Raw genomic sequence first — 21,920 nt, 5'->3', positions numbered from 1 at the left:
GACCTGCACACCAGGACTGTGTACAGGCTATCCCCCAGAGCAAGGGGAAGCCAGGGAGACCAAAGTGGCACGGGGGGCGGGCTGGGCAGGCTGGCTCAAGCCACTTAGACTGGAACCAAGCGCTTTACTCAAAGGTGGAGTGGCATCATTGGAGGGTCAGGACTAGTTTGGGATTAGGGTGTGGTGACCAGACCAATTCGGAGACGTATTTTGGGAAACACTGAACTAGGATGGTGTGCTGTATTTAACTGAGTAGGGGAGGGCAGGTACTATAATGAACTGAATGGTGTATTTAATTGAGGGTTAGGTTCTGGCTTTGAAGGGAGGGGCCATTTTTCAAAGAGTAGTTGAGGTACACAGGGGAAGCCATCATGTCTAACAGTTAATAATGTATGAGCGTTTGACAAGGGTAGCGCCTGTTTTGACTAAGGGGAAGGGCAGTTGGCCCTCTGTACTGGAGGGTTCCACGTGTGCGGATTCAACCACTCTTGAAAATAGTAAAAAAAAAAAAAAAAAAAAAAAACCCAGAAAGTTCAAAAAGCAAAACTTGACTTTACCAAGGGCTGGCAACTGTTTACATACAATTTACACTGTATTTACATTTATAGCATTGACAGTGGATTAGGTGCTTTAAGCAGTCTAGAAGACGACGTAGGTAGACGGGAGCACGTGTGTAGGTTCTAAGAACATGCCGTGCTATCTAACCTAAGGGACTTGAGCCGCCACGATTTGGGGATCTGCAAGGGTCCTGGGACCAATCCCTCGTGGACACTGAGTGACTCTGTATGGTATTTAACTAGGGACCTGTCCTACTTTTTAACGTACTGAATTAGGCACTGCGCTTAGCTAGGCCGTATCACCAAAGGCTGGCACCATCTTTAAGAGAACAGATGAAACGCGAGGGCCTGCACGTTCTTCTCCATGACAGACAGGAGGCTTGACAGCACCTCACAAAACAGAAAGCCCCTCTCTACAGAGGCTTCCTCCTCAGCAGACTTGTCTTTATCTGCTGACAACTCTGATTTCAGTGGACATGTCCCCACAGGAAGTTCAATGGGAGGCCACGGCTCCTCTGTCCCCAAGGGCTGGGACCAGAAATTTCGGGGCTTGTCAGGACAGCATGCTGGGGAGGAGGAAGAGAAGCACTGGAACAGACTTGTGTGACTGCGTTTATTCCAACCACCAGACACTCCGATGAAGAGCTCCCCAGATGCCTCACCTTCCAGGCAGGAGCCTGGAGTCAGGGCAGAGGGACCTGCTGCTCTGGTCCCTGCAGAGGGAGGCCGGCACGGAGCAGGGCTTCCTGGTGACCACGCAGGCTCCTCCCACCGCCTGGCCCTGGGGGCTGAGGATGGACTGCCCGCCCAGCTGCCGGGCTGGATCTCAGTCGCCCCCTGAACAATGCTCCCTGGAGGGTAGGGACCTGGCCCTGGACCCCTCATGTCTCCAGACGAGGAAGTCGCGGTCCCTCGTCCATCAGGCCTGCTGCCCTTCTCCACCCTGTGGGGGGAGAACGAGGGAGCCCGTCACCACCCACCGGGGGCCCGGAAGGGGGTTTTCTGTGTGACATTCCTCCCCTCGGTCTCAGGCCAGCAAGCGGCTGTACTCTGCCAGGGCGGAGGACTTCTTCACCCCGTCCCAGATCCGGGCGGCATAGTGGAACCTGTGAGGGGAGGTCAAGAGTCAGCGCTGCCCTGGCTGCAGGCCCTGCACGACCGACCCCATCGCCTGGGATACGGAGAATGTGAGGTGGCCCAAGCCCCTCACCTCCCCGGGGGAAGCAAGGCTGAAGTCCGCAAGCCCCCAGCTGTGAGCCCAAACTGCTTCCCACTCCCCTCAGTGCTGGCCTTCATGGGTATGGGTCTATCCCTTCAGCCCCCCGAGTCTTGTGATGATCAGAAATGTCTTGTGTTGTCATTTAGTCTCTAAGCTGTGTCTGACTCTTGTGACCCCATGGACTAGACTGGCAGGCTCCTCTGTCCATGGGATTTCCCAGCCAAGAATACTGGAGTGGGTTGCCATTTCCTTCTCCAGGGGATCTTCCCGGCCCGGGGACTGAACCTGAGTCTCCTGCATTGGGAGGTGTGTTCTTTTCCACTGAGTCACCACGGAAGACCCTTAGGAATGTCCAGCAGCAGCATAACCCTACCACCTCCCCAGTTCTCTTCTCCCTGCTGGGTCCTGGTTCAGACCAACAAGAGGAGCAGACCTCCGATCCCCCAGGCCGTGCACCCGCCAAGTGGTATCCTGCTATGCCCACACTCCCTGCCCCTTCTGCCCACAGCCGACTGGACAGACCCAGGGAACCAAGCTAAAGCTACTTCTCAAGTTCTTGTTTCCCTTGGAAATGAGGCAGTCCTGGATCTGTGGCAGCCCTGCTGTGGGCTCTGGCCATAGAAAGTCACGTAGAGTCAGGGGTGGGAGGTGGTGCAGGGCTCTATGAGGGCAGATGAAGAAAGCCTGAGGGCAGAGGTGGGAAAGTGGAGGGGACCACGGGACCCGCGAGCCAGTGGGAGCTGGAGAACGCGGCGCCCATGGTTCCTGACAGCTTTCTGCTTTCCTCTCCGGTGCTACTATGCTTTCTGCACTCAGGGTCTTAGAATAAATCCTTTAACTTGACCAGGCTCACTGCTCCTACTCCTTGCAGTCAAGTGACACCTAATTACAGGTATGTGACCTCACTATACAACACTTCCTTTCTTTGAGCCTAACCTTCCCCACTAGTAAAACGGGTAACGAGACCTACACACTACCAGCTCATGAGGATTCAAAATCACACAGAATAGCAGCAAGATGGCGGCGATCAATGTTCTGGGACAGGTGCTGAGGTGTGGAGAGATCCCCGAGACCCTCGACATGGGGCCCTCACACTGACCCCCTCCCTCTGCCAAGCACTCTTACCAGTTCTTCTCGGTGAGGATCGTGTGTGACAGCTGCGGCCGGGCCATGGACATCACCTGGCTCCGAAGCTTGCTCACCAAGGACTGGAAGCTGGGGTGGCCTCGGTACCCAGGGAGCAGGGAGAAGAGGGGGCTGGAACCAGGTCCTGGAAAGTTAGAGGTTAGGAGGGGAGTGGGGGAGCCTGCCAAGAGAGGGCCAGCCTCCCCGTCAACAGCGCCCTGGCCTCCCAGGAGCACCTCTGAATTCAGCCTCGGTGCAGGTCCTCCCATTCTTCCACGACTTGGAAACACACTCCCAAGAAAGGGTCTGAGCAACTCAGGGACAGGCCTGCATCTCTGCTCAGACCAGGAAGAGTCTCTCTCACACTCAAACCAGGGCAGCCCGTGTCTCCCCATGGCCCAGATCCCCTCGGGGGGAATCGTACCTGCGCGAGGTGGGGTTTCACTCTCTGTCTCGCTGTCCATGAAGGGCATCAGGAACAGGTTGACCTCAGAGTCCAGGAAGTCAGGCGGGAGCCCAGGGAAGACGTTGCACTGCAACATGGACAGAGTACCTGGTGGAGAGAACCCGTGAGAGGCTGCAGGCACCGCGGTGCAGGGCCAGGGAGTGGGGAGGGAGATCTGTGCTGGGTGGTCAAGTTGGGGTCAGGCGACCACGTCTGACCTCCCTCCCAAGTCTGGGAGAAGGGCCGTGGGACTGGACCAGGAGCCAGGCGGCCACGGGCCAGCTTGGGGGTGGCCAGGGACCCTCACCCTTGTACCGCAGGTGGGAGTGGGCCATGAGCTGGTCGATCATCAGGTGCATCTGACGTAGCTTGCGGGGACAGAAATCCTCCCGGCGAGCTTTATTCTGCAGGAAGACTTGGGGCGGGGGGCGCGCGGGTGTTGGGGGGGAGGCGCAGTCTGAGAGGCAGCTGGTGCTCTGCCACGCGGACTCCCCTCCTCACTCCAAAGACCTGCCCTGACCCAGAGTTCTGATCATGGCTAAGTATTCAGTACCAGGCCCCTGTGCTGATTGATGCTGGGGACCTGGAGAAATGAGTTAGATCTGGCTTCTGCACTCAGGAAGCCCCTAGTCTGATGGAAAAGATGAAGAGTAGATGGGCATGTGATCAGGACTGAGCCAGAAAGACCAGGGGCCAGGCCAGGTGGAAGAATAGGGAAGAGCCTGTCTGGGGCGTCATAAATGAGCCGTATCTTTACAGGAGAGCAGGGCAGGGACACAGCAGGCCAAGGACATGCGTGCAGGGGCCCCAGGCAGTGTGGCCAGGGTGCACGGCGCCACTCAGGCCAACTTGACACTTGCTCCCTAAGCCCCAGGCCAGGGATCCAGATATGGGAAGACTAGGGTCCTGCCCCCAAGAGGTTCCCGTTCTGATCAAAGAGCCAAAGTCAGACTTGGGGGTCGAGCCCTTGATGCCTGAGGGGGCCTTCAGAGGAAGTGGCAGACAGTCCTGGCCCCCCTCCTCACAGCTCTCGCAGGCGCTCTCCCGGCGCCCCCTTCCCCAGAGCGCTCCTGGTTTCTGCCCCAACTCTCCCCCCGTCCACCCCTCCAGCCCCCGGGGAAGCGGCTCACCCAGGTGGGGGTAGTACTCAGCGCCTTCCTCGGAGCCTGACGAGCTGCTGGACTCGTGGCTGGGAGATGGGGTGGAGGGTTTCACCATCTCTGCTGTCTGGAGGAACCTGCGGGTTTGGGGTGAGAGGTTGGCGCTCCAGCTCCGGCCCTCTGTATCCCACTGTCTGGGGAAGGAGGGGGCTCCCTTTGCCGATCTGATTAAAGCGAGAGCCACGCTGGGAAAAAACACCACACAGACACCACATTCCTCACACAATTTCAGGGAATCCAGAAACAATCCTTAGACACCAATTCATGGACCCACATCAACATGTTACGTATTTTTTAACAAATTCATGCCATCCAGAAGGACTTTATTTTTTGAGAGTTTTGGATTCACAGCAAAATTGAGTGGAAAGTACAGAGGTTTCCCATAGATTGCCTGCCCCCGCCGCGCCCCCAACTTAGCAACATTCTTAGGTGACATTCCACTGTCACCCAAAGCCCCTGATTTACATGTGGGTTCACTCCTGCTGTTAGTCTGTTCTATGGGTTTTGACAAAAAAAAAAATCACGTGAGCACACCGCAGAGCGTCACACTGAGTAGCTGCCAGGCCCTAAGCTGTCTCTGCCCCGCCTCCGCCTCCCAATCCTGGCAGCCACTGGTATTCTCACTGGTCTCCATGGTTTGCCTTTTCCAGAATGTCACAGAGTTGGAATCGTACAGTATGAAGCCTTTTCAAACTGGCTTCTTTCACTTAATTATATGCATTTGAAGCTGCTGCATGTCTTTCATGGCATGACAGTGCATCTCTTTTCAACACTGAATAATGTGGTTAGACAGCATCACTGACTCAATGGATATGAATTTGAGCAAACTCCAGGAGACAGTGGAGGACAGAGGAGCCTGGTGTGGCGCAGTCCATGGGGTCGCAGAGAGTCAGACACAACTGAGCGACTGAACAACAACAACATGTGGATGTACGACAACTCACGGATCCATTTATCTACTGAACGACATCCTGGCTGCCCCAGTTTTGGCAACCATGAATAAAGCTGTGCAGGTTTTTGCATCAATATAAGTTCTCAGTTTATGCGATTTTAAAGTAAATTTTTCCAAACATATGTAAATAAAGGTAAATAAAATAAACCTATTACCTGAGATAAGAGATAACGGGGTCTGATTAACTCTGGCTATTCTCCTCATACAGACACACGCACAAGTATGTTGCCCACAGTTTCCAGTGATTCACCCACTCTGGGAAGCCCACCTTGAAGACACTGACTTAAAACTGAGGCTCTGCGTGGGCCAGGTCAGCCCACAACGCACCCCCCACCCCACCAAGAATGGGAACTCCCCAGGGCAGCCTGTGTTATCTGTTCCATCACACCTGTATCCCCAGGGCAAAGGACAGCGACTGGCCTAAACAACGTCCAATACACTTGTCCCTGAACCAACAGACAATGGTGGGAGGAGGGGGATGTTTCAGAATAAAGCCACTTAGATCCGGTCATGTCAGCCGGCTCTCCCAACAAGTTGTTTTTTTACTGTTGGCCAGACCCTCAGCCTATCTCCATCCCCAGAGTTGCTAGCACACACATTAAGCTCCTACTTGTCAATATCTTACTATGTACCAGGTACTGCGCTGAACGCTTAACATTCTTTAACTCACTTCAGGTACTGCGCTGAACGCTTTACATTCTTTAACTCACTTCATCGCAGGACACCGTGTGCTTACAAGAAGCTGTGGAAAAAGCAGCCACCACCTAACAAGGACACAGATTCAAACCCAGGGCTGCCTGACTCTGGGGACATCTGCTGCCTTCAGCTTGGCTCCCCCTCCCTGTGAGCGCCCGTTCCTTCCATCTGTCTGCCTGGGCCTTGAGCCCAGGGCTGCTGGCCAACCCACAGCTACCTCCTGGGACCTACGGATGGGAGCCAGTCCTATCTGGGGGCATTTCTGGAACCTCCAGCTGCTTTAGGCAGCACTCCTGCCAGATCCTGGCTCCTTCCCCTCCCAGCCCAGCAGGGTACTTCGGGGACAGCACCCGTGCCTGGAGGAGATGGACCATGAGGCTTGAAGAATCAGACATGCCAGCTCCTCAGCACGCTGTTCATTCAACAAACTAGGGTTAAACGTCCACCTTGTGCCAGGCAGTGTGCGAGGCACTGGGATTAAGGAGGGAGAAAGACCATAAAGAAGGCTGTGTCATCGGTGCAAAGAAGTACACAGCAGGGTCACAGGAGACTCAGTGGGTCAGGGGAGGCCTCGGGTTGACCTCAAGGACATGAGGGGGGGCCTGGAACCCGGGGAGAATGTTTCTGGCTGCGGGATGAGGAGTGCAGAGGTTCAAAGTAGCAAGAACAGCAGCTATGGGGCCACTATACCCTTGATGGAAGGAGTGAGGGACGTGGTGGGAGAGGTCAATAGGGTGACCAGGACCACATTACACTGGACCTTGTAAACCACGCAGGGGAAGGGCTTCGGATTTTACCGGGAGTGACAGGCGCAGTCTACGTGCGTGCGCTGAGGGGGGATTCAGTGGCAGTGACCCTCTCTGGCTTAAATTTTCAGAGGGTCCCTTGGCTGCTGTATGGGAGTGGTGAGAGCTGGGCAGATCGCGGAGTCTGAGGGCCCGTCCTTCCCCTGGCTCACCCCCCCAAGTGCCTCACCTGTACAGACTGAGGTCCGTGAACCAGTCCTGGACGACTATCACCACGTGGCAGACCGTGAAGAGGAAGGCAGCGATCTGGAGTGACTGAGGGGGCAGGAAGGGACAACAGGGTTGAAGGTCCCCAGGTCCAGAATGGGATCCCTGATCTCAGGACTCAGCTGAGGGGGCCGCAGGACAAAGGCCTCTGAGCCTATAAGCACCTACTGTGTGCCCAGACTGCAGTGGTACTTCCCTTCCAAGCTGTCCCTAGATCGGGCCAGACGGCAATGATCAGCCCCTAGTCATACAGGCGGATGTGGAGGCTTAAGGGCGGGGGTTACTTTCCCGAGGGGCAGAGCCAGACCCGACTCTTGATGCCATCTTCTCCCACCAGCTCTCGGGGTATCAGGGCTCTTTGCAAGTAGAAGTGGCAAACCCATACCCATGAGCTCTCTGCCCCGGGTCCCCAGGCCTGGCTTGGTCCCCTCACCTGCATCTCAACGTAGGTGTGGGGCAGGTTGTACTCTGGAGGCAGCTTGCGGTCATTGTTGATGAGATGGTCCAAGATGGAGGGACTCAGGATGGGCTGGGGTAGGAAGAAAGAGGACTGTCAGGGTGGGCATAGGGATCCCAGGGTACACAGTCACCCAAGTTCCACTTGGTGATGGCAAGTACACTGCCTCTCAGGACAAAGAAAGTTTGGAAACACAGGCAGCTTCCTTCTAATTAGTACACAGCTAATCAGCCAGAGGAAGTGAAAGAAAAAAGTCTCAAAGCAGTTTCACCTTCCCCAGCTCTTTTGCAAATCCTCACTGCTCTCAAGTGTCGCCTGTCCTAGAAGAACACTTCCAGGGCTAATAAATCTAACATCTACATGAATGAGTCATGTCCCTACAACACCCTTGTTTTGTTGTTTCAAATGCCTTCAAAATTTCACTAAGACAATTACTTAGGTCAAATAACCATGATTAATGTGAAGATTGGTGAGGATTTTAAAAACGGTATCAGTGGGTGTGCAAGAATCCGCGGTGAGCTCATCACCTCTTCTTAAAGGAACATTCCATTTAGAAAAACAAGAGCCTAAATTAGTGGCTGGGCTATCTATTTCTTATTGCACTTGGTGGAATCCTTTAAGAAAGAGGTTTTCCCAAGGGCTCACTTTCTATAACTGGATCCAGACACCACAGTGGTATTTGGATCTTAACTTCTGTTCTGCTCCACAGAGCTCCCAGCCCCGCCCACAGCCATGTCACTGTGTCTCTAGGTGCCGGGGGTCCTAGCACGCAGGCCTCATCCCACATTTGTGCAAGGGTTCCCACTCTCCCGTCACCCATGTGTGCGGCGGCCAGAACTCTGCTGCACTAACGCTCCCTGAGGAACCAGACCGCGGTCAGTCACGAGCGGTGCTGGGACGGCCACATGGGCACCAGCAGGCGCTCAGAGGTGGTGGCTCCTGGGAGGAGGCATTTCCCCCCAAGCAGTCTTCAGGGAGAAGGCAGTGGCCAGGGAACAGAGCAGGGGCAGAGAGTGTGTTCTGCTGGTGCCGGTCCTGACGGCCAACAGTACTGAGAACCCTCTTCCTGCCAGGCCCTGACAGGACTTCACTTGTGCTCACTCACTGACACCTCACAGAAGCGCCATGAGGGAGGTAACGTTGTCTATCCTGCTTCAGAAAACTAAGGAATGGAAATGTTAAGTAACTTGGTCGAGGTGGCGCAGCTCGGGAGCGAGCCCATGGCGAGCCTGAGGGAAGCTAGCCACACGGGCCCTGGATGCCAGGCTGAGGAACGGCGAACCCGGAGGAGCTGAGGAAAGCTGCCGGGCATCACAGGACAGGCCAGCTCCCATGACGCTTTCCCACGTGCCGGCTCCTGTGCCCAGCATGCTGCCTGGACTGGTCCACTGACTATGAAGCTGAAAACCACCATCAACCCCATTCACAGATGAACAAACTGAGGTGTATGGGGGGAGTTAAAACTTAGTCACCCAGCTGGTGAGAATTAAAGGTCAGACCTGGCTTCAGACTGACTCCAGGGCCCCCACTTTTAACCAACAGGCTACAGCAGGGGTCCCCAACCCCTGGGGGAACCAGGCCACAGAGCCGGAGGTGAGCGGTAAGCAACCGAATGAAGCTTCACCTGTATTTACAGCCGCTCCCCATGTGCGCATTACTGCCTGAGCTCCACCTTCTGTCAGATCAGCAGCGGCATTAAACTCTCATAGGAGCGTGAATCCTATTGTGAACCTCCCATGTGAGGGTCTAGCTCGTGAGCTCCTTATGAGAAATCATCCCCAAACCATTCCACCGTCTGCCCAGCCTGTGGAAAAACTGTCTTCCACGAAACTGATCCCCAGTGCCAAAAAGGTTGGGGACCACTGATTCTTGAGGCGCCTCTGTACACAACGGACGGGAGGAGAGGGGGATAAAATCTGACAAGAGGAGACTAAGGGCCAAGAAGAGACACAACTTGCCCAAAGGCATGAGCATGTCCACGGCTTGGCTGGAGCCACGGGGAACACAGGCAAAGTTGTGGCTTAGACACTTGCAGGGAAGGAGCTTAACATGGCATGTGGCGGGGTAGGGTGGGGTGGGTGGGGGCCAGCACCTGTGTGTCCAGGAAAACAATCCGCTCTTGGGTAATAAAGAAGTCGATGCCACTGGTCTGGTTGCCCCCTCGCTCCTTCATTTCGGCGCTCTGGGCCCGGAAAACATACGCCCTGCGGAGGAGCAGGTAGGGTCATCAGGGGTCAGGTTCTCGGCCTCTGCCGCCTCCAGAGTGAGGCCATGAGTGAGCCTGTGGGACTTGATTCCCCACCCATCTGTGAAGCTTTCCATCCATGGCCCTGCTGTCTGGGGGCTACGTTTTATATCATGTGACTTCACCCCAACCCATAAGTGGACCTGCGAATTCTCAACAAAATTACTAGACTGAGGTGTTTCAGAGCAGAGATTCCCCCAGGCTGCCCGGATTCAAACCCTAGCTCTGCCTCTTCCTGGCTGTGTGGCTTTGAGCAAGTTCCTTAATCTTTCTTCTGTTTCCTCGTTTGTAAAATGGGGACAGTAGTGTCAACCTCTCAGGGTGACTGTGAGGTTAACATACGTAAAGCCCGTAGAAGAGTGGCTGACACACGGCGATATGAAATCGCTAGCTATTCACTACCAAGCGTACCCACCATACGCCAGGCACAGGACACGCAGACCTGAAAACTCTCCACCCCACGGTGAGAGGATGTGGGTGTCTCGGTGCCTCGTTCCTGCCCTGACTGGAATGCTTTCCCTGCTCCCCTCCTCCAAGTCTGCTTGTTCTCAAATGTCTCCTGGACCACCTGATTTAAAACAGTAACCTGGCTCCAATGCCGCCTCCCTATATCCCTTCCCCGTTCAGTTACCATCTAACGTGCTTGTTTACCATCTCCTTCATTAAAATGCAAGCTCCATAAGAACAGGGATTTCTGCCAGTTTTTGTTTATTGCTGTAGCCCCAACGTGAAGAACAGGGCCTGACCCATGGCAAGTGCCTCGTAAATACTGATTGAATTGAAGTGAAGCAGTGAGACCAGTTAGGAGATTCCTGGCCTCCTCCAGGGAAGGTGGCAGTGGCCTGGGCCAGGAGGTGGGTGTGGAGGAGGAAAGGAGCAGATGAATTCTCAAGGTTCTGACTCTGTAAGACCCCATGGACTGTAGCCTGCCAGCCTCCTCTGTCCATGGGATTCTCCAGGCAAGAATACTCGAGTGGGGTGCCATTTCCTTCTCCAGGGGATCTTCCCAACCGAGGGATCAAACCTGGGTCTCCTGCATTGCGGATTCTTTACCATCTGAGTCACCTGGGAAGCCTATTCTCAAGATAATTAGGAGTAAACCTTATGAGATCTGGACTTCTTTGGCGGTCCAGTGGTGAGACTCTGCACTTTCAATGCACAGGGCACAATCGTGGGTTGGGGAATGAAGATTCCACATGTGTGGTATGACCAAAAAAAAATCCCAAACAAAAAAATGTTAAGTATCTCCAAAAGATACACACACCCCAATATTCATTGCAGCACTGTTTACAAAAGCATAAGACACAGAAACCACCTAAATGCCCATCAACAGATGAATGGATAAAGAAGATGCTGCACATATATACAATGGAGTATTACTCAGCCATTAAGAAGAATGAAATAATGCCATTTGCAACAACACGGACGGACCTAGAGAGTGTCACTGACTGAAGTAAGTCAGACAGAGAAGCAGAAACCCTGTATGACGTTCTTTAAATGTAGCATCTAAAAAGAAATGATACAAATGAACTTACAAAAAGAAAGGGACTCACAGACTTAGAACATGAACTAATGGGTGCTGGGGGGAAGGGATAGTTAGAGTGTTTGGGATTAGCATGTACACACTGCTATCCTTATAACAGCCAGCCAGCAAGGACCTACTGTATAGCACATGGAACTCTGCTCAACGTTATGCGGCAGCCTACACTGGATGGGAGTGGGGTCTGGGGAGAATGAATACATGTGTATGTATGGCTGAGCCTCTTTGCTGTTCACCTAAAACTAACAACATTGTTAACTGGCTGTACCCCAATACAAAATAAAAAATTTAAAAAAGCCTTATGAGACCTGATGACAAAAGTTGGTAGCAACGTCTACCACACCACAGGCTGAGCTGCCTCAGAAAGACATGTCAGGCTGATGGGAGTCTAGCTGAGGACTCTGAGCCAAGAGCTGGGGGTGGAAGCTGAGATGGAAAGAATGCCAGCCAAGAGAGCTGCAGCTGTGCCAGATCGGAGCTGACGTTGTGAGCAAGAAGAGCAGGATGGAGCCAGCCGGGAGGCAGAGCGCCTGCAGCTCTGGGTCTGGGGGTGTATGTTCTTGCCACAGGGAAACTTAACCCGTTCTGGGCTTCCCTCGGGCCCCTCTGAGATCTGCCAGGAACTATGGAGCCTCTCCCTAGAAGAAAAGCCTGGCTGTAGATGTATGCAAAACCCTAGATACACCACTGGGGGGTTCATGGACCCCTGAGGCCCATCCATGGAGTTCACAGCAAAATCACTGGTTTCATAAAAAAACAGACCCCTACTGTTTCAAAGAAATCCCCAATGGCTACTACTTCTGCTCACCACCCCCCATCTTGATTCTTCCTGAATTAAGACTGACTATGTCCCCTACTCTTATTCCTTATAATCCCTGCCTGTCTCTCTTCCTTGCCCTGAGTTTGGAGCCCTAATTCTTAAACTCTGCCCTCCCCCACATCCTCTCCCACAACTCCATCCTCTGCCTTCACAATCATACCCCATCCTTCCTAACAAGGCAGGCAAAGAGGCTAGTCTAGAAGCCACAGCCTTCTTCCAGGTCTCTCTCCTCACTGTGGCTTTCCAGGCCAAAACAGCCACATCCTGGGAGCGTTTGCTCTGTGCCAGGTTCATGCTCAAGTTTGCCTCCCCAATCTTGTCTCACCCTCCCAAAACTCACTTGACAGATGAGGAACTGAGGTACCAAGAGGTGAAGGGGCTTGCCCGAGGTCAACCAGCTGGCGCAGGGCTCAGACCAAGGTGGACCTAAATCCAGACTTAATGAATGGGCCATCCCAGTTCCTGGCTGGCCCTGCACCATTTCCAGGAGTAAGGCAGGAAGGGAGGGAGGAACAGGACTGGTTTCCTTGGAGCTGCATAAGAGGAGAGTGTGGTCCAGCCCATCATCACCCTCTTCTGACAGAGACACTGAGGTTAAGGGAGAGGAAGTGATTCCCAAAGCCCTTGGTGATGCCACGTGCAACACCCCGGCTGATAAGGTGGGTGTCCACCTCCCCACGGCCTTCCACACCCCTACCCAATGCCCCCCTCACCTCTGGTCCTCCTCCGGAGTGTTGGCTGACAACAACGACATGACCATGGACTTGCCCGTCCCCTGGAGGCCCAGCACACCAACCACCAGGACATCGGTCTGATCCAACAGGTACTGTGGGGAGATGCCGGAATACAACCTTCATAAATCTGCCCATTGCTAATGCGGGAGACGGGGGCCCTACAGACTTCCGTGGCTGCCCCCCTGCCTTGTCAGATATAGAAGTGTTTATGGCCCCAAATCCCCTCACATGGGCACAGAGACTCTGTGTGTGTGTGGTGGTGGAGGCACACATGGAATGTTCCTGCTACAAAGAACAGCACTTGTGAGAGCTCCAAAGTGGACGAGAGCCTGTCTGGTTGAGAGGCTAACAGGAAGTCCGTGTGGCTGGAACACAGTGGACAAGGGGCACCTGACTTTGGCGATGAAAAGGGAGAGGCTCAGGAACAAAAAGACAGGTGGAAGAAAGCACCAGGTAGCTGTGGGCCACTACAGTGGCCCCTGGGAGGCCCTGGGCTTCAGGGAAGTTGGGGAAACTGGGAAAGCGTGAGAAAGGGAGCAGCAAGCAGGAAGGGGAGCCAGGCCGGTCCTGGCTCTTGTCTGTGGGATTTAAGAGTCCTGTGGAGTCTGGAGACCTTCGCCTCTGGGCTGCCAGCGACGCTGACTTTCACCACCAGGGGGTGTGAGAGACACACTCCTCAAGGAAAACAGTCATGCCCTCCATGCGGCTATTGCACCTCAGAATCACCCGGAGAGCTCTTAAAAAAAAAAAAGAATCTAATCCTGGGCCGAACTCTGGACCCATCAAAGTAGAATATCAAGGGCTAGCGCTATTCAATATGGTAGACGCTGACCACATGTGACGACTTAACTTTAATTAAAATGAAACAAAACTACAAATTTAGTTCTTCAGTTATCCATATTTGGGGATTTGTGGGTAAGATAGCAGGGCCTGGACAGTGATCTTTTTTTTCCCCATGCCCCAGTTGATATCAACATGACAGTGGACCCAGCAAGGCAGCAGGGGCCAGGAAACAGATGGGCTGGCATGCTGTCCTACTCAGGCCAAGCTGGGAAGGAGGGGATCAGCTGGGAGAATTCGAGAAGAGAAGTGATGTGTCAGGTGTGGGGGAAGCACATCAGAAGAGGGGAAACAAAGACTGGGACGCTGGAAGTAGGTATGACAGCCAGGAGTGTGAGGTGAGAACCAGAGTGGGGGCTCCTGGGACGGAGCGGGGAGCCTCGGAGGGCTGACACTCAACCCAGTTTGCACCGGTCCAGCACGGGGTTCAACCATCCAGGAGGACTGGTGCAGGCCCTGGAGGCTGCCCTGCTGTGGGAGCGGGGAGATCCCAGGGACTCTGCGGTGCTAGTGGAGCCCTCTTGGCCAACCAGTATCCAAGTATTTCAGTAAATGAACCACCAGCACAGCTGAGCCATTGAGATTCTGCCCAGCTAGGTGAAAACTCTCTCATCCCTTCCCTCTCACCCCTGCATGGACTCGCTCAGTCGTGTCTGATTCTGTGACTCAATGGACTGGAGCCCATCAGACTCCCCTTTCCCTGGAGTTTCCCAGGCAAGAATACTGGAGTGGGTGGCCATTTCCTTGTCCAGGGGATCTTCCCGACCCAGGGATGGAACCCGAGTCTTCTGTGTCTCCTGCATTGGCTAGCAGGTTCTTTACCAGCTGAGCCACCGGAGAATCCCTCTCACTGCTGCCACTGCCCAAAAGCCGTCTAGGCTGGTGTTGCCTGCCAAGAGGGTGAGAGTGGAGGGCACTGGGGAGGGGAGGGGAGGGTGGAACCCAGAGAAGCTACAGCAGGAGTCGCCCAGCCCCCTAGTACCTCAATGGCACTGTCGCACCAATTCATCTGGTCATCCACCAACTTGATGCTGTGCTTCATGCGCTCTGGGGGCAGCAGTTTGGCCTGGCCCACGACAGCTGCAGGCGAGAGAAAGCAGGAGGCAGAGGACTTGGTGAGGCTCTGTGCGAAGGGGTGTCGGCTCCCAACCAGATCCCACCCTGCCCCCAACTCACGGTCCATGGCTGCTGGGGCGGCAGTGCCCATGCCCCGGTTCTGGATCTGGTACACGGGCTGTGTGGGTCTCTGCCCCTCCTTCTCCCCCTTGGGTGGCACGGGGGCCGCCGGGGGTGGTGGGGCAGTGCCCTCGGGGGTTGAGGCGCTCGTGGTGGCCGCCGGCCCTTTCCCCTCCTCCCGGGGCTTCATGAGCACAATGGGCTTCTCCAGAGGGGCCGGGGCAGGCGGGGCGGCAGGGGCTGCTGGAGGCGGGGGCTGCTTTGACTGCGGGAGCGAGAAGGTGCTGGTCAGCGGAAGAGATCCTTGCCCTAACTGCTCCCAGCCTCCCCTTTCAAAGAAAAGGGTCTGCCCTGCTCACCCGCTCTGCTGGAGGCTTTGAGAGGATGATGGGGGTTTTCTGCATGACCGCCGTGCTGGTCTCTTCGCTGCCATCCTGTGGTGAGGGAGGGCAGTTACTCAGCAATGATGCCCTGGACACTCGGTAAGTGCCAAGTGCCCCTCTAAATGCCTTCAGACATGAACCCCCCCGAACCTACCAAGATAGCGCTGTCAGAGAGGTACCTTGAGCCCCACATTTTGAATGAAGTAACTGAGATCCAGAGAGGTTAACCGGCTTGCCCAAGGTCACACAGCCATTAAGTGGTGGAGCCAGATCCCAGTTCTGGATCTGGCTCCAGAACCACGCTGCCAGCTGCTCTGCTGGACAAGCCTGGGTGGGAGGAGCTGGGGCTCAGGAGAGGGAACCGCGTTCAACTTGGCCCTGGCTTTTGTTGGTTGTGTAAACCTGGACCAGGAACCACCCTCACTTAGGCCTGTGTGCTCATCTGGCGAATGGGGACAGGAACTCCTTCCTCACAGGACTGTTAGGAGGCTGAAAGACAGGACTCCCCAACTGTCCACGTGGCATCAGGCTCGTGGCAGGAGCAAGCTACCTAGAGCTGCTATCTGACAGCCCTGCGGTCCCCTTCTCCTCCCCAGACCTGCGAGCTGATTCCCACGCCTTGCCCTCTTCAGGCCTCTTCTGACTCACCCCAAATCTGTCTAAGAAAGGGGAGAGACCTGGGTTAGAGTCCTGTTCCTTCTCGGGTGCCCTAAGTAACCTTGGGAGGGGCCTGACCCCTCACTGGATCTGTTTCTTCACCCACATATTGAGGACACATTTAAATCCTGCTCACTCACTGGCCTATGACGGACAAACCAAAGGATATCCAAGTGCTTTGAAAGAAGAGGTGAGGGGGATGTCCCTGGAGGAAAAGTGGTTAAGAATCTGCCTTCCAGTGCAGGGAGCGCATGTTTGATCCCTGGTTGGCAACTAAGCCCAAGTGCTGTAACTATGGATCCCTTGGGCTTTCAAGACTGCATGCCACCAGGAAAGATTCCGTATGTTGCAACTAAGACCTGATGCGGCCAAGTAATTAAATAAATGAACTAAAAAATGAATATTAAAATAAAAAAAAAAGAAGAGGTGAGGGTGGGGAGATGATGATGGATTGGAGACAGAGTCAGAAGGCACCTTGTACAGCAACAGGTGCAGGGCGGGTGGGGGTGGGGAGTGTCCACGATGAGGCCTGATGGGCTGTCAGTGATCCTGAGAGGAAGAGAAATGGCAGGAAGACACTCAGGTCAGCGGGAGATGTGGAGGCTGTGAGGAGTCCACTGGCCAGTTAGCAGACTGCGGGGCTCAGCAGCGAAGTCAGAGTCACAGACCAGAGATCTGGGAGTTGCCTGTTCAAGGACTGAAGCTGAAAGTTCAGGAAGATGGTAACGCTCCCCAGAAGGATGTGTGTGGGAGGGGAGACTGTTGTTACCACTTACCCTGAGACCCAAGGGAAGGAGCAAGAGCCAAGCTCACTGTGAAGAAATTTCCTTCATGTGTACCATTTTAGGGCTCAGAAACTGTCCCAACTGTTACCTTCTTCCACCTCCCCACAAACAGCCCTCAGAGGTGGGCAGGGCGCTGGAGAAAGAACCTGGGAGTGTGGTTCTGGCAGTGAGAGGAGCAGGGTGGGGCGGGGCCCAGGCTGAAGTTCCCAAGTCCTGAATCCCAGGACAGGACAGTCTCTAGACTGGGCATGAGGGTGCTATGCCTTAGGCTCCCTTGGATTTGGGTTCGAGTTCTGGCTCCATAGGTTATTGACCTGTGACTTTGGGGGTGTCCCTTCCCCTCTAAGACTCAACTCCTCATTAGTGAAAATCAGGTCAAATGTAGGCTCCACTTCACAGGGCAGCTGCAGGAGTTCAAGAAGAACCAAAGGACGGAAAGCACTTTGCAGAGCGCCAGCACACTGCTCAGCAAACAGAAATGGCCACTACAATTACACAACTCTGGAAGACAGGAGCTCTGGCACCTCTCAGCTCCAACTCCAATGCCAATCCCACCGAGTTCAGTTCAGTTCAGTCGCTCAGTCTTGTCCAACTCTTTGCGACTCCATGAATTGCAGCACGCCAGGCCTCCCTGTCCATCATCAACTCCCGGAGTTCACTCAGACGCACGTCCATCGAGTCAGTGATGCCATCCAGCCATCTCATCCTCTGTCGTCCCCTTCTCCTCCTGCCCCCAATCCCTCCCAGCATCAGATCCAAAGTGCTTCCCAAGGCCGAGCAGGTCCCACACGGCCTGGCCCCAGTGTCCTCTGACCTCATCTTCTATCGCTCTCCCTTCTTCATCCACTGCAGTCACTGGTGCCCCCCAGGCTCCTCTTTGAACACACCAGATAAAGGCATCAGGGCCTTCACACTGGCTGTTTTTCTGTTTTGAAGGCTCTTCACTCAGACTCTGTCAGGGCTTGTCCTCTCACCTCAGGTCTCTGCTCATGAGTCAGCTCTTCAAAGAAGCCTCCTCTCACCACTTCATCTAAGACAGCCCCTTTATCGTTCTCTGAGGACCGTTCGTCTTGTCCACAGATACATCCCTGGCACAAGGCAGGCGCTTAACAAACCTTTGTGGAATGAGGAGACACATGAACGCCGCCCTTGGACCCAGACACTCACCCGTCTCTCTCTTTCCCAGGGTGCGATGTAATCCCTCTCCCGACCTCCGGGCCCGGAGAGATTCTGGGGGCCGCCAGGGCCCGGCTCCTTCCAGCGCCGCCGCCTCTCTATCCCATAGAGCCCCGGTTGACTGTGCCCAGACTCAGACATGGTCACCTGCGGGGAGAATGAGGTTGATTCCAGGGTGAAGAGAGTCTCTCCTCACTCCATCTGGCTTACCCTGGAATACAAGAAAGCACATCCTTTCAAGAGAGCTCTGTGGCTGCGGCAGTGATTGCCAGTGGGCTTCCAGCATCCATGCTTCACTTCTTTCAAAGAAATAAAACCCGCAGTTCTGAGCCGGGTACATGGTTATCCAGGATACACTTCTCGGGCTGGTCTACAGTTAGGTGTGGCCATGTGACTAAATTCTTTCTGGTCAACAGTATGGCAGTAGAAGTGTGTTTTGGCAGCGCTGGGAAACTCTTCTTCACAGATGCTGGCACATGCCGTTTGTCCCCTTCTCCTCCTGGCTGAAAGGACTGTGGGTCTGGAGGCTGGAGTTTAAGCAGCTATTTTGGCCTGTGAGGCAACTGAATGGAAAGAAGGCAGGACAGAACAAAACACGAGGTTCGGAGATTCCCTATTAACCTTAAACTGAACGTTAACCTTAAATTGGCTATCTCTGGATGCAGAGACAAATAATATCCCCTTCTCTTGAAGCCAAAACTATTCCCAACTACTCATCACTTTGCTCAGCATAAATAGTAACACATAGCAGGAGGGTCACATAAAGATGAGATATTGTTGTTGTTCAGTCGCTCAGTCGTGTCAGACTCTTCTGTGACTCCACGGACTGTAGCCCATCAGGTTCCTCCGTCCTTAGGATTTCCCAGGCAAGAATACTGGAGTGGATTGCCATTTCCTTCTCCAGGGGATCTTCCTGACCCGGGGATTGAACTCTTGTCTCCTGCATTGCAGGTGGATTCTTTATCACTGAGGCACCAGGGAAACCCCCCAAAATGGGACACACTCTTTCCCAAAGTGTAGCAAATCCTGTCCAAACATATTTGTAACGTGATTTCCAGTTTGACAACTACTCTTCTGATAAGCCAACAGCACGTTTGGGGGGTGGGGGGGCTCCAATACTCAAGGACCCATTTTCATCTGGTGTCCCTCTGCTTTCAGTGTGTTTACCTTCCATTTCTGATGGTCTGCCACCCCTCAAACTCCAAGCTCTCACCAGGGTTTAATCTAAGACATTATAAAATATACGGTTACCTCCATGACCCACTCTCTAGCCCTGGTGGCTCAGATGGTAAAGCATCTGCCTGCAATGCAGGAGACCTGGGCTCAATCCCTGGGTTGGCAAGATCCCGGAGAAGGAGATGGAAACCCACTCCAGTACTCTTGCCTGGAAAATCCCACAGACGGGGGAGCCTGGTAGGCTATAGTCCATGGGGTTGCAAAGAGTCAGACAGGACTGAGTGACTTCACTTTCTTTCTTTCTTTTATAGGTCCCTAGGGAGTTTATCCCAGAGAAGGCAATGGCACCCCACTCCAGTACTCTTGCTGGAAAATCCCACGGACAGAGGGGCCTAGTGGGCTGCAGTCCATGGGGTCCCTAGGAGTCAGACACGACTGAGTGACTTCACTTTATTTTTTTTTCACTTTCATGCACTGGAGAAGGAAATGGCAACCCACTCCAGTGTTCTTGCCTGGAGAATCCCAGGGACTGGGGAGCCTGGTGGGCTGCAGTCCATGGGGTGGCACAGAGTCGGACACGACTGAAGCGACTTAGCAGTACCAGTAGCAGAGAGTTTATCCAGCTGTTTACACCTCATTCCAGGGAAATCTCTGAGTAGCTCACAGGGCCACAGCTGGTCTGCCTTCTGTTTTGGGGAATAGTTTTATTGAAATACGGCCACATCCATCAATTTATAAACAGTCTATGGCTGGCTTCTTGAAACAATGGCAGAGCAGTCCAGACTGCCGAGTTTAAAATAACTACCCTCTGGACCTTTACAGAAAAAGTATGCTGACCTTTGCTTAGCTCTTAGGTGCCTTCAAATCATTCTATGAATCGCTCCACCTCCTACCCCATTACACAGTGACATTAACAGGTCTCTGTGTGAGACACTTTCGCTAGAACAGAAATAACTGTTTACTGGATGCAGGAGTAATTTTGCTAGCTAGTAATTTTGTCTAGCTCCTCTCCCACTGCTTTACATGACCTCTTCCCCAGCCACAAACTAGATGGAAGACTGCCTTCTGAGACAAAGGAGGGCAAGGCCAGTTTAAAGATGCTTATAGAAACTGATTCAGCACTTAAATGACTGTTTACAGTCATGGAGAGTCCCCTCAGAAACTGGGACTCTTGTGCAATTAAGGGTCTGTTTACACTTTATCCTGGAGACCTTCCCTGCACTTAAGTGTCTGTTTTCTTGTCTCAATGGGGATTCTGCCTGAGCAGGATCCTCTTCCTATGCATGTTATTCTGGGAACTCACACAGAATTTGAGTCAATTCTACAGCCCTGAAGGGGAGTTCCCCAGAGTTTAAGAGTTCACCTACAAGTATTCTGGGGACTCGCAACATTGTCTCTAGGCTCCTCTGGGGATTCGACCCCCAAAAAAGTATAAAGCCAGTCTATTTGTGTTTATTTACAGGACTCTTAAGGCGACCTTCCAGAAATTAAGAGCCTAATTAAATTAAGGCTCTTTGAGGAACTTCCTCAGTACTCAGGCATCTCTTAACAAGCCCCTTTTGGGGGATCTCCCAGAATCAAAGTGTCCATCTCCAAGTTGTCTGGAGAGTCTCCCAATTCCTAACCCTGTATTTATGGTATAATGAAGCAACACCACCCCAGTACTTGAGTCTATTCACACTTTTTCTAAAAGACTCTCTAACAATTACATATATATGTACAGTCTTTTATATGGGGTCTCCCCTGGAACTAGAGTCTAGAATGTTTTACTCAGGGGACGTCCTCATAATTATGAATCTGTTTAGAAGCCTCCCACGGGAGAACCCCAGAACTTAAATTTCTATTTATGCAGTATCTGTTGTCATTTGGAAGACAAAAGTCAAGGATCCGTTTGCAGGCCCTCTACGAGTGTCCCCAGGACTTAAATTTCTCTTTGCACGTTATTAAAGGGATTTCGCAGTACTTTGCCGCTAGTTTACAGGCCCTCACTATTAATCGTCCCCCAGAACTGAAATTGCTATACACATATCATCTGTCTCCTCTCCACCGAACTCCCGCCAACCCAGCCAGCATTTAATGGGTTGCTTTAGCTGGGTACTCAGTGACACACAGCCGCCGGGAGTCCGGGCAGCCAGTTAGCGGTCGAGGAAGGGGCGGGCCCCGAAACACGCCCCGCGCCCCGCCCCGGTAGGGGCGCCCGCCTCGAGCGGACACGCGGGCCTCTTACCTAAGGCGGCTGCTGATTGGTTCCTGGGGCGCAGCGGGCTCTCCGAGATGGGGTAGGGTAGGGGTGAGCAGGGTCCACCGGAAGCCACCGGCCTGTAAATGGAGTCTGGGGTCCCAGGAGCTTCGCAGGAGAGAAGTAAGAGAACCGGTACCGGTCAACCCAGGACAGGTCGGGGCATCCCGGAAGCAGCACCGAAGGAAGGCCAGCCGGAGGGAGGAACAGCTGGATGAAATATCGCGAGGCCAAACTGAAATCGGGTCTCACGGGCTCGCGGGCTGGGCGCGCAAGAATCGAGCGTGAGCGCCAGACTGAGCATGCGTCGATGGAGGTGGCCTCAACGGGCTCGCCGATTTTGCTTTGGTGCGCGTGCGCGTCGCAGGGAGCATGCGTGGGCTTGCAGAGACGGGTGGGGTGGGGGTGGGGGTGGCGCCGAAGAATTTAGGTTCGAGTTCTTCCTCAGTAGTGTCGGCGAGACGCTGTGGGGTGAGACAGCAAGGGAGAATTTAAGTGTCCTGGGCTGACTGAGTGTTGAGAACA

General features: G+C 53.8%; 1 protein-coding gene across 2 annotated transcripts; it reads right to left on the bottom strand.

Annotated features, from left to right (window-relative positions):
- Positions 1–532: 532 nt before the first annotated feature.
- On the bottom strand, positions 533–21,677 carry SMG9 (SMG9 nonsense mediated mRNA decay factor). 2 transcript variants are annotated; one of them, XM_014478680.2, is made up of 14 exons: positions 21,384–21,677; positions 17,972–18,127; positions 15,339–15,413; positions 14,980–15,244; positions 14,786–14,883; positions 12,943–13,055; positions 9,717–9,828; positions 7,601–7,696; positions 7,130–7,215; positions 4,477–4,583; positions 3,654–3,761; positions 3,326–3,454; positions 2,902–3,046; positions 533–1,663 (listed from the first exon to the last, which is right to left on the bottom strand). In XM_014478680.2, the coding sequence occupies exons 2-14, from the start codon at positions 18,119–18,121 to the stop codon at positions 1,585–1,587; spliced, it is 1,563 nt and encodes a 520-aa protein (XP_014334166.2). In that variant the 5' UTR covers positions 18,122–18,127; positions 21,384–21,677; the 3' UTR covers positions 533–1,584. The 2 variants fall into 2 exon arrangements, with proteins under 2 accessions (XP_014334166.2, XP_070243686.1); XM_070387585.1 differs by lacking the exon at positions 17,972–18,127 and having other exon boundaries at positions 21,384–21,676.
- Between the last annotated feature and the right edge of the window lie 243 nt (positions 21,678–21,920).

This window comes from Bos mutus, chromosome 18 (genome assembly GCF_027580195.1).
Source record: "Bos mutus isolate GX-2022 chromosome 18, NWIPB_WYAK_1.1, whole genome shotgun sequence".
In the NCBI taxonomy this organism is placed as follows: domain Eukaryota; kingdom Metazoa; phylum Chordata; class Mammalia; order Artiodactyla; family Bovidae; genus Bos; species Bos mutus.
This window is presented reverse-complemented; position numbering and strand designations above follow the sequence as displayed.

Excerpts from the sequence above, each read along its gene's own strand:
- SMG9 (XM_014478680.2), bottom strand. The coding sequence starts at position 18,121 with ATGTCTGAGTCTGGGCACAGTCAACCGGGGCTCTATGGGATAGAGAGG. Across the intron at positions 7,697-9,716 it reads TTGTTTTCCTGGACACACAG|CCCATCCTGAGTCCCTCCAT; the intron begins GTGCTGGCCCCC and ends TTCCTACCCCAG. Across the intron at positions 3,047-3,325 it reads TGAAACCCCACCTCGCGCAG|GACCTGGTTCCAGCCCCCTC; the intron begins GTACGATTCCCC and ends CTAACTTTCCAG.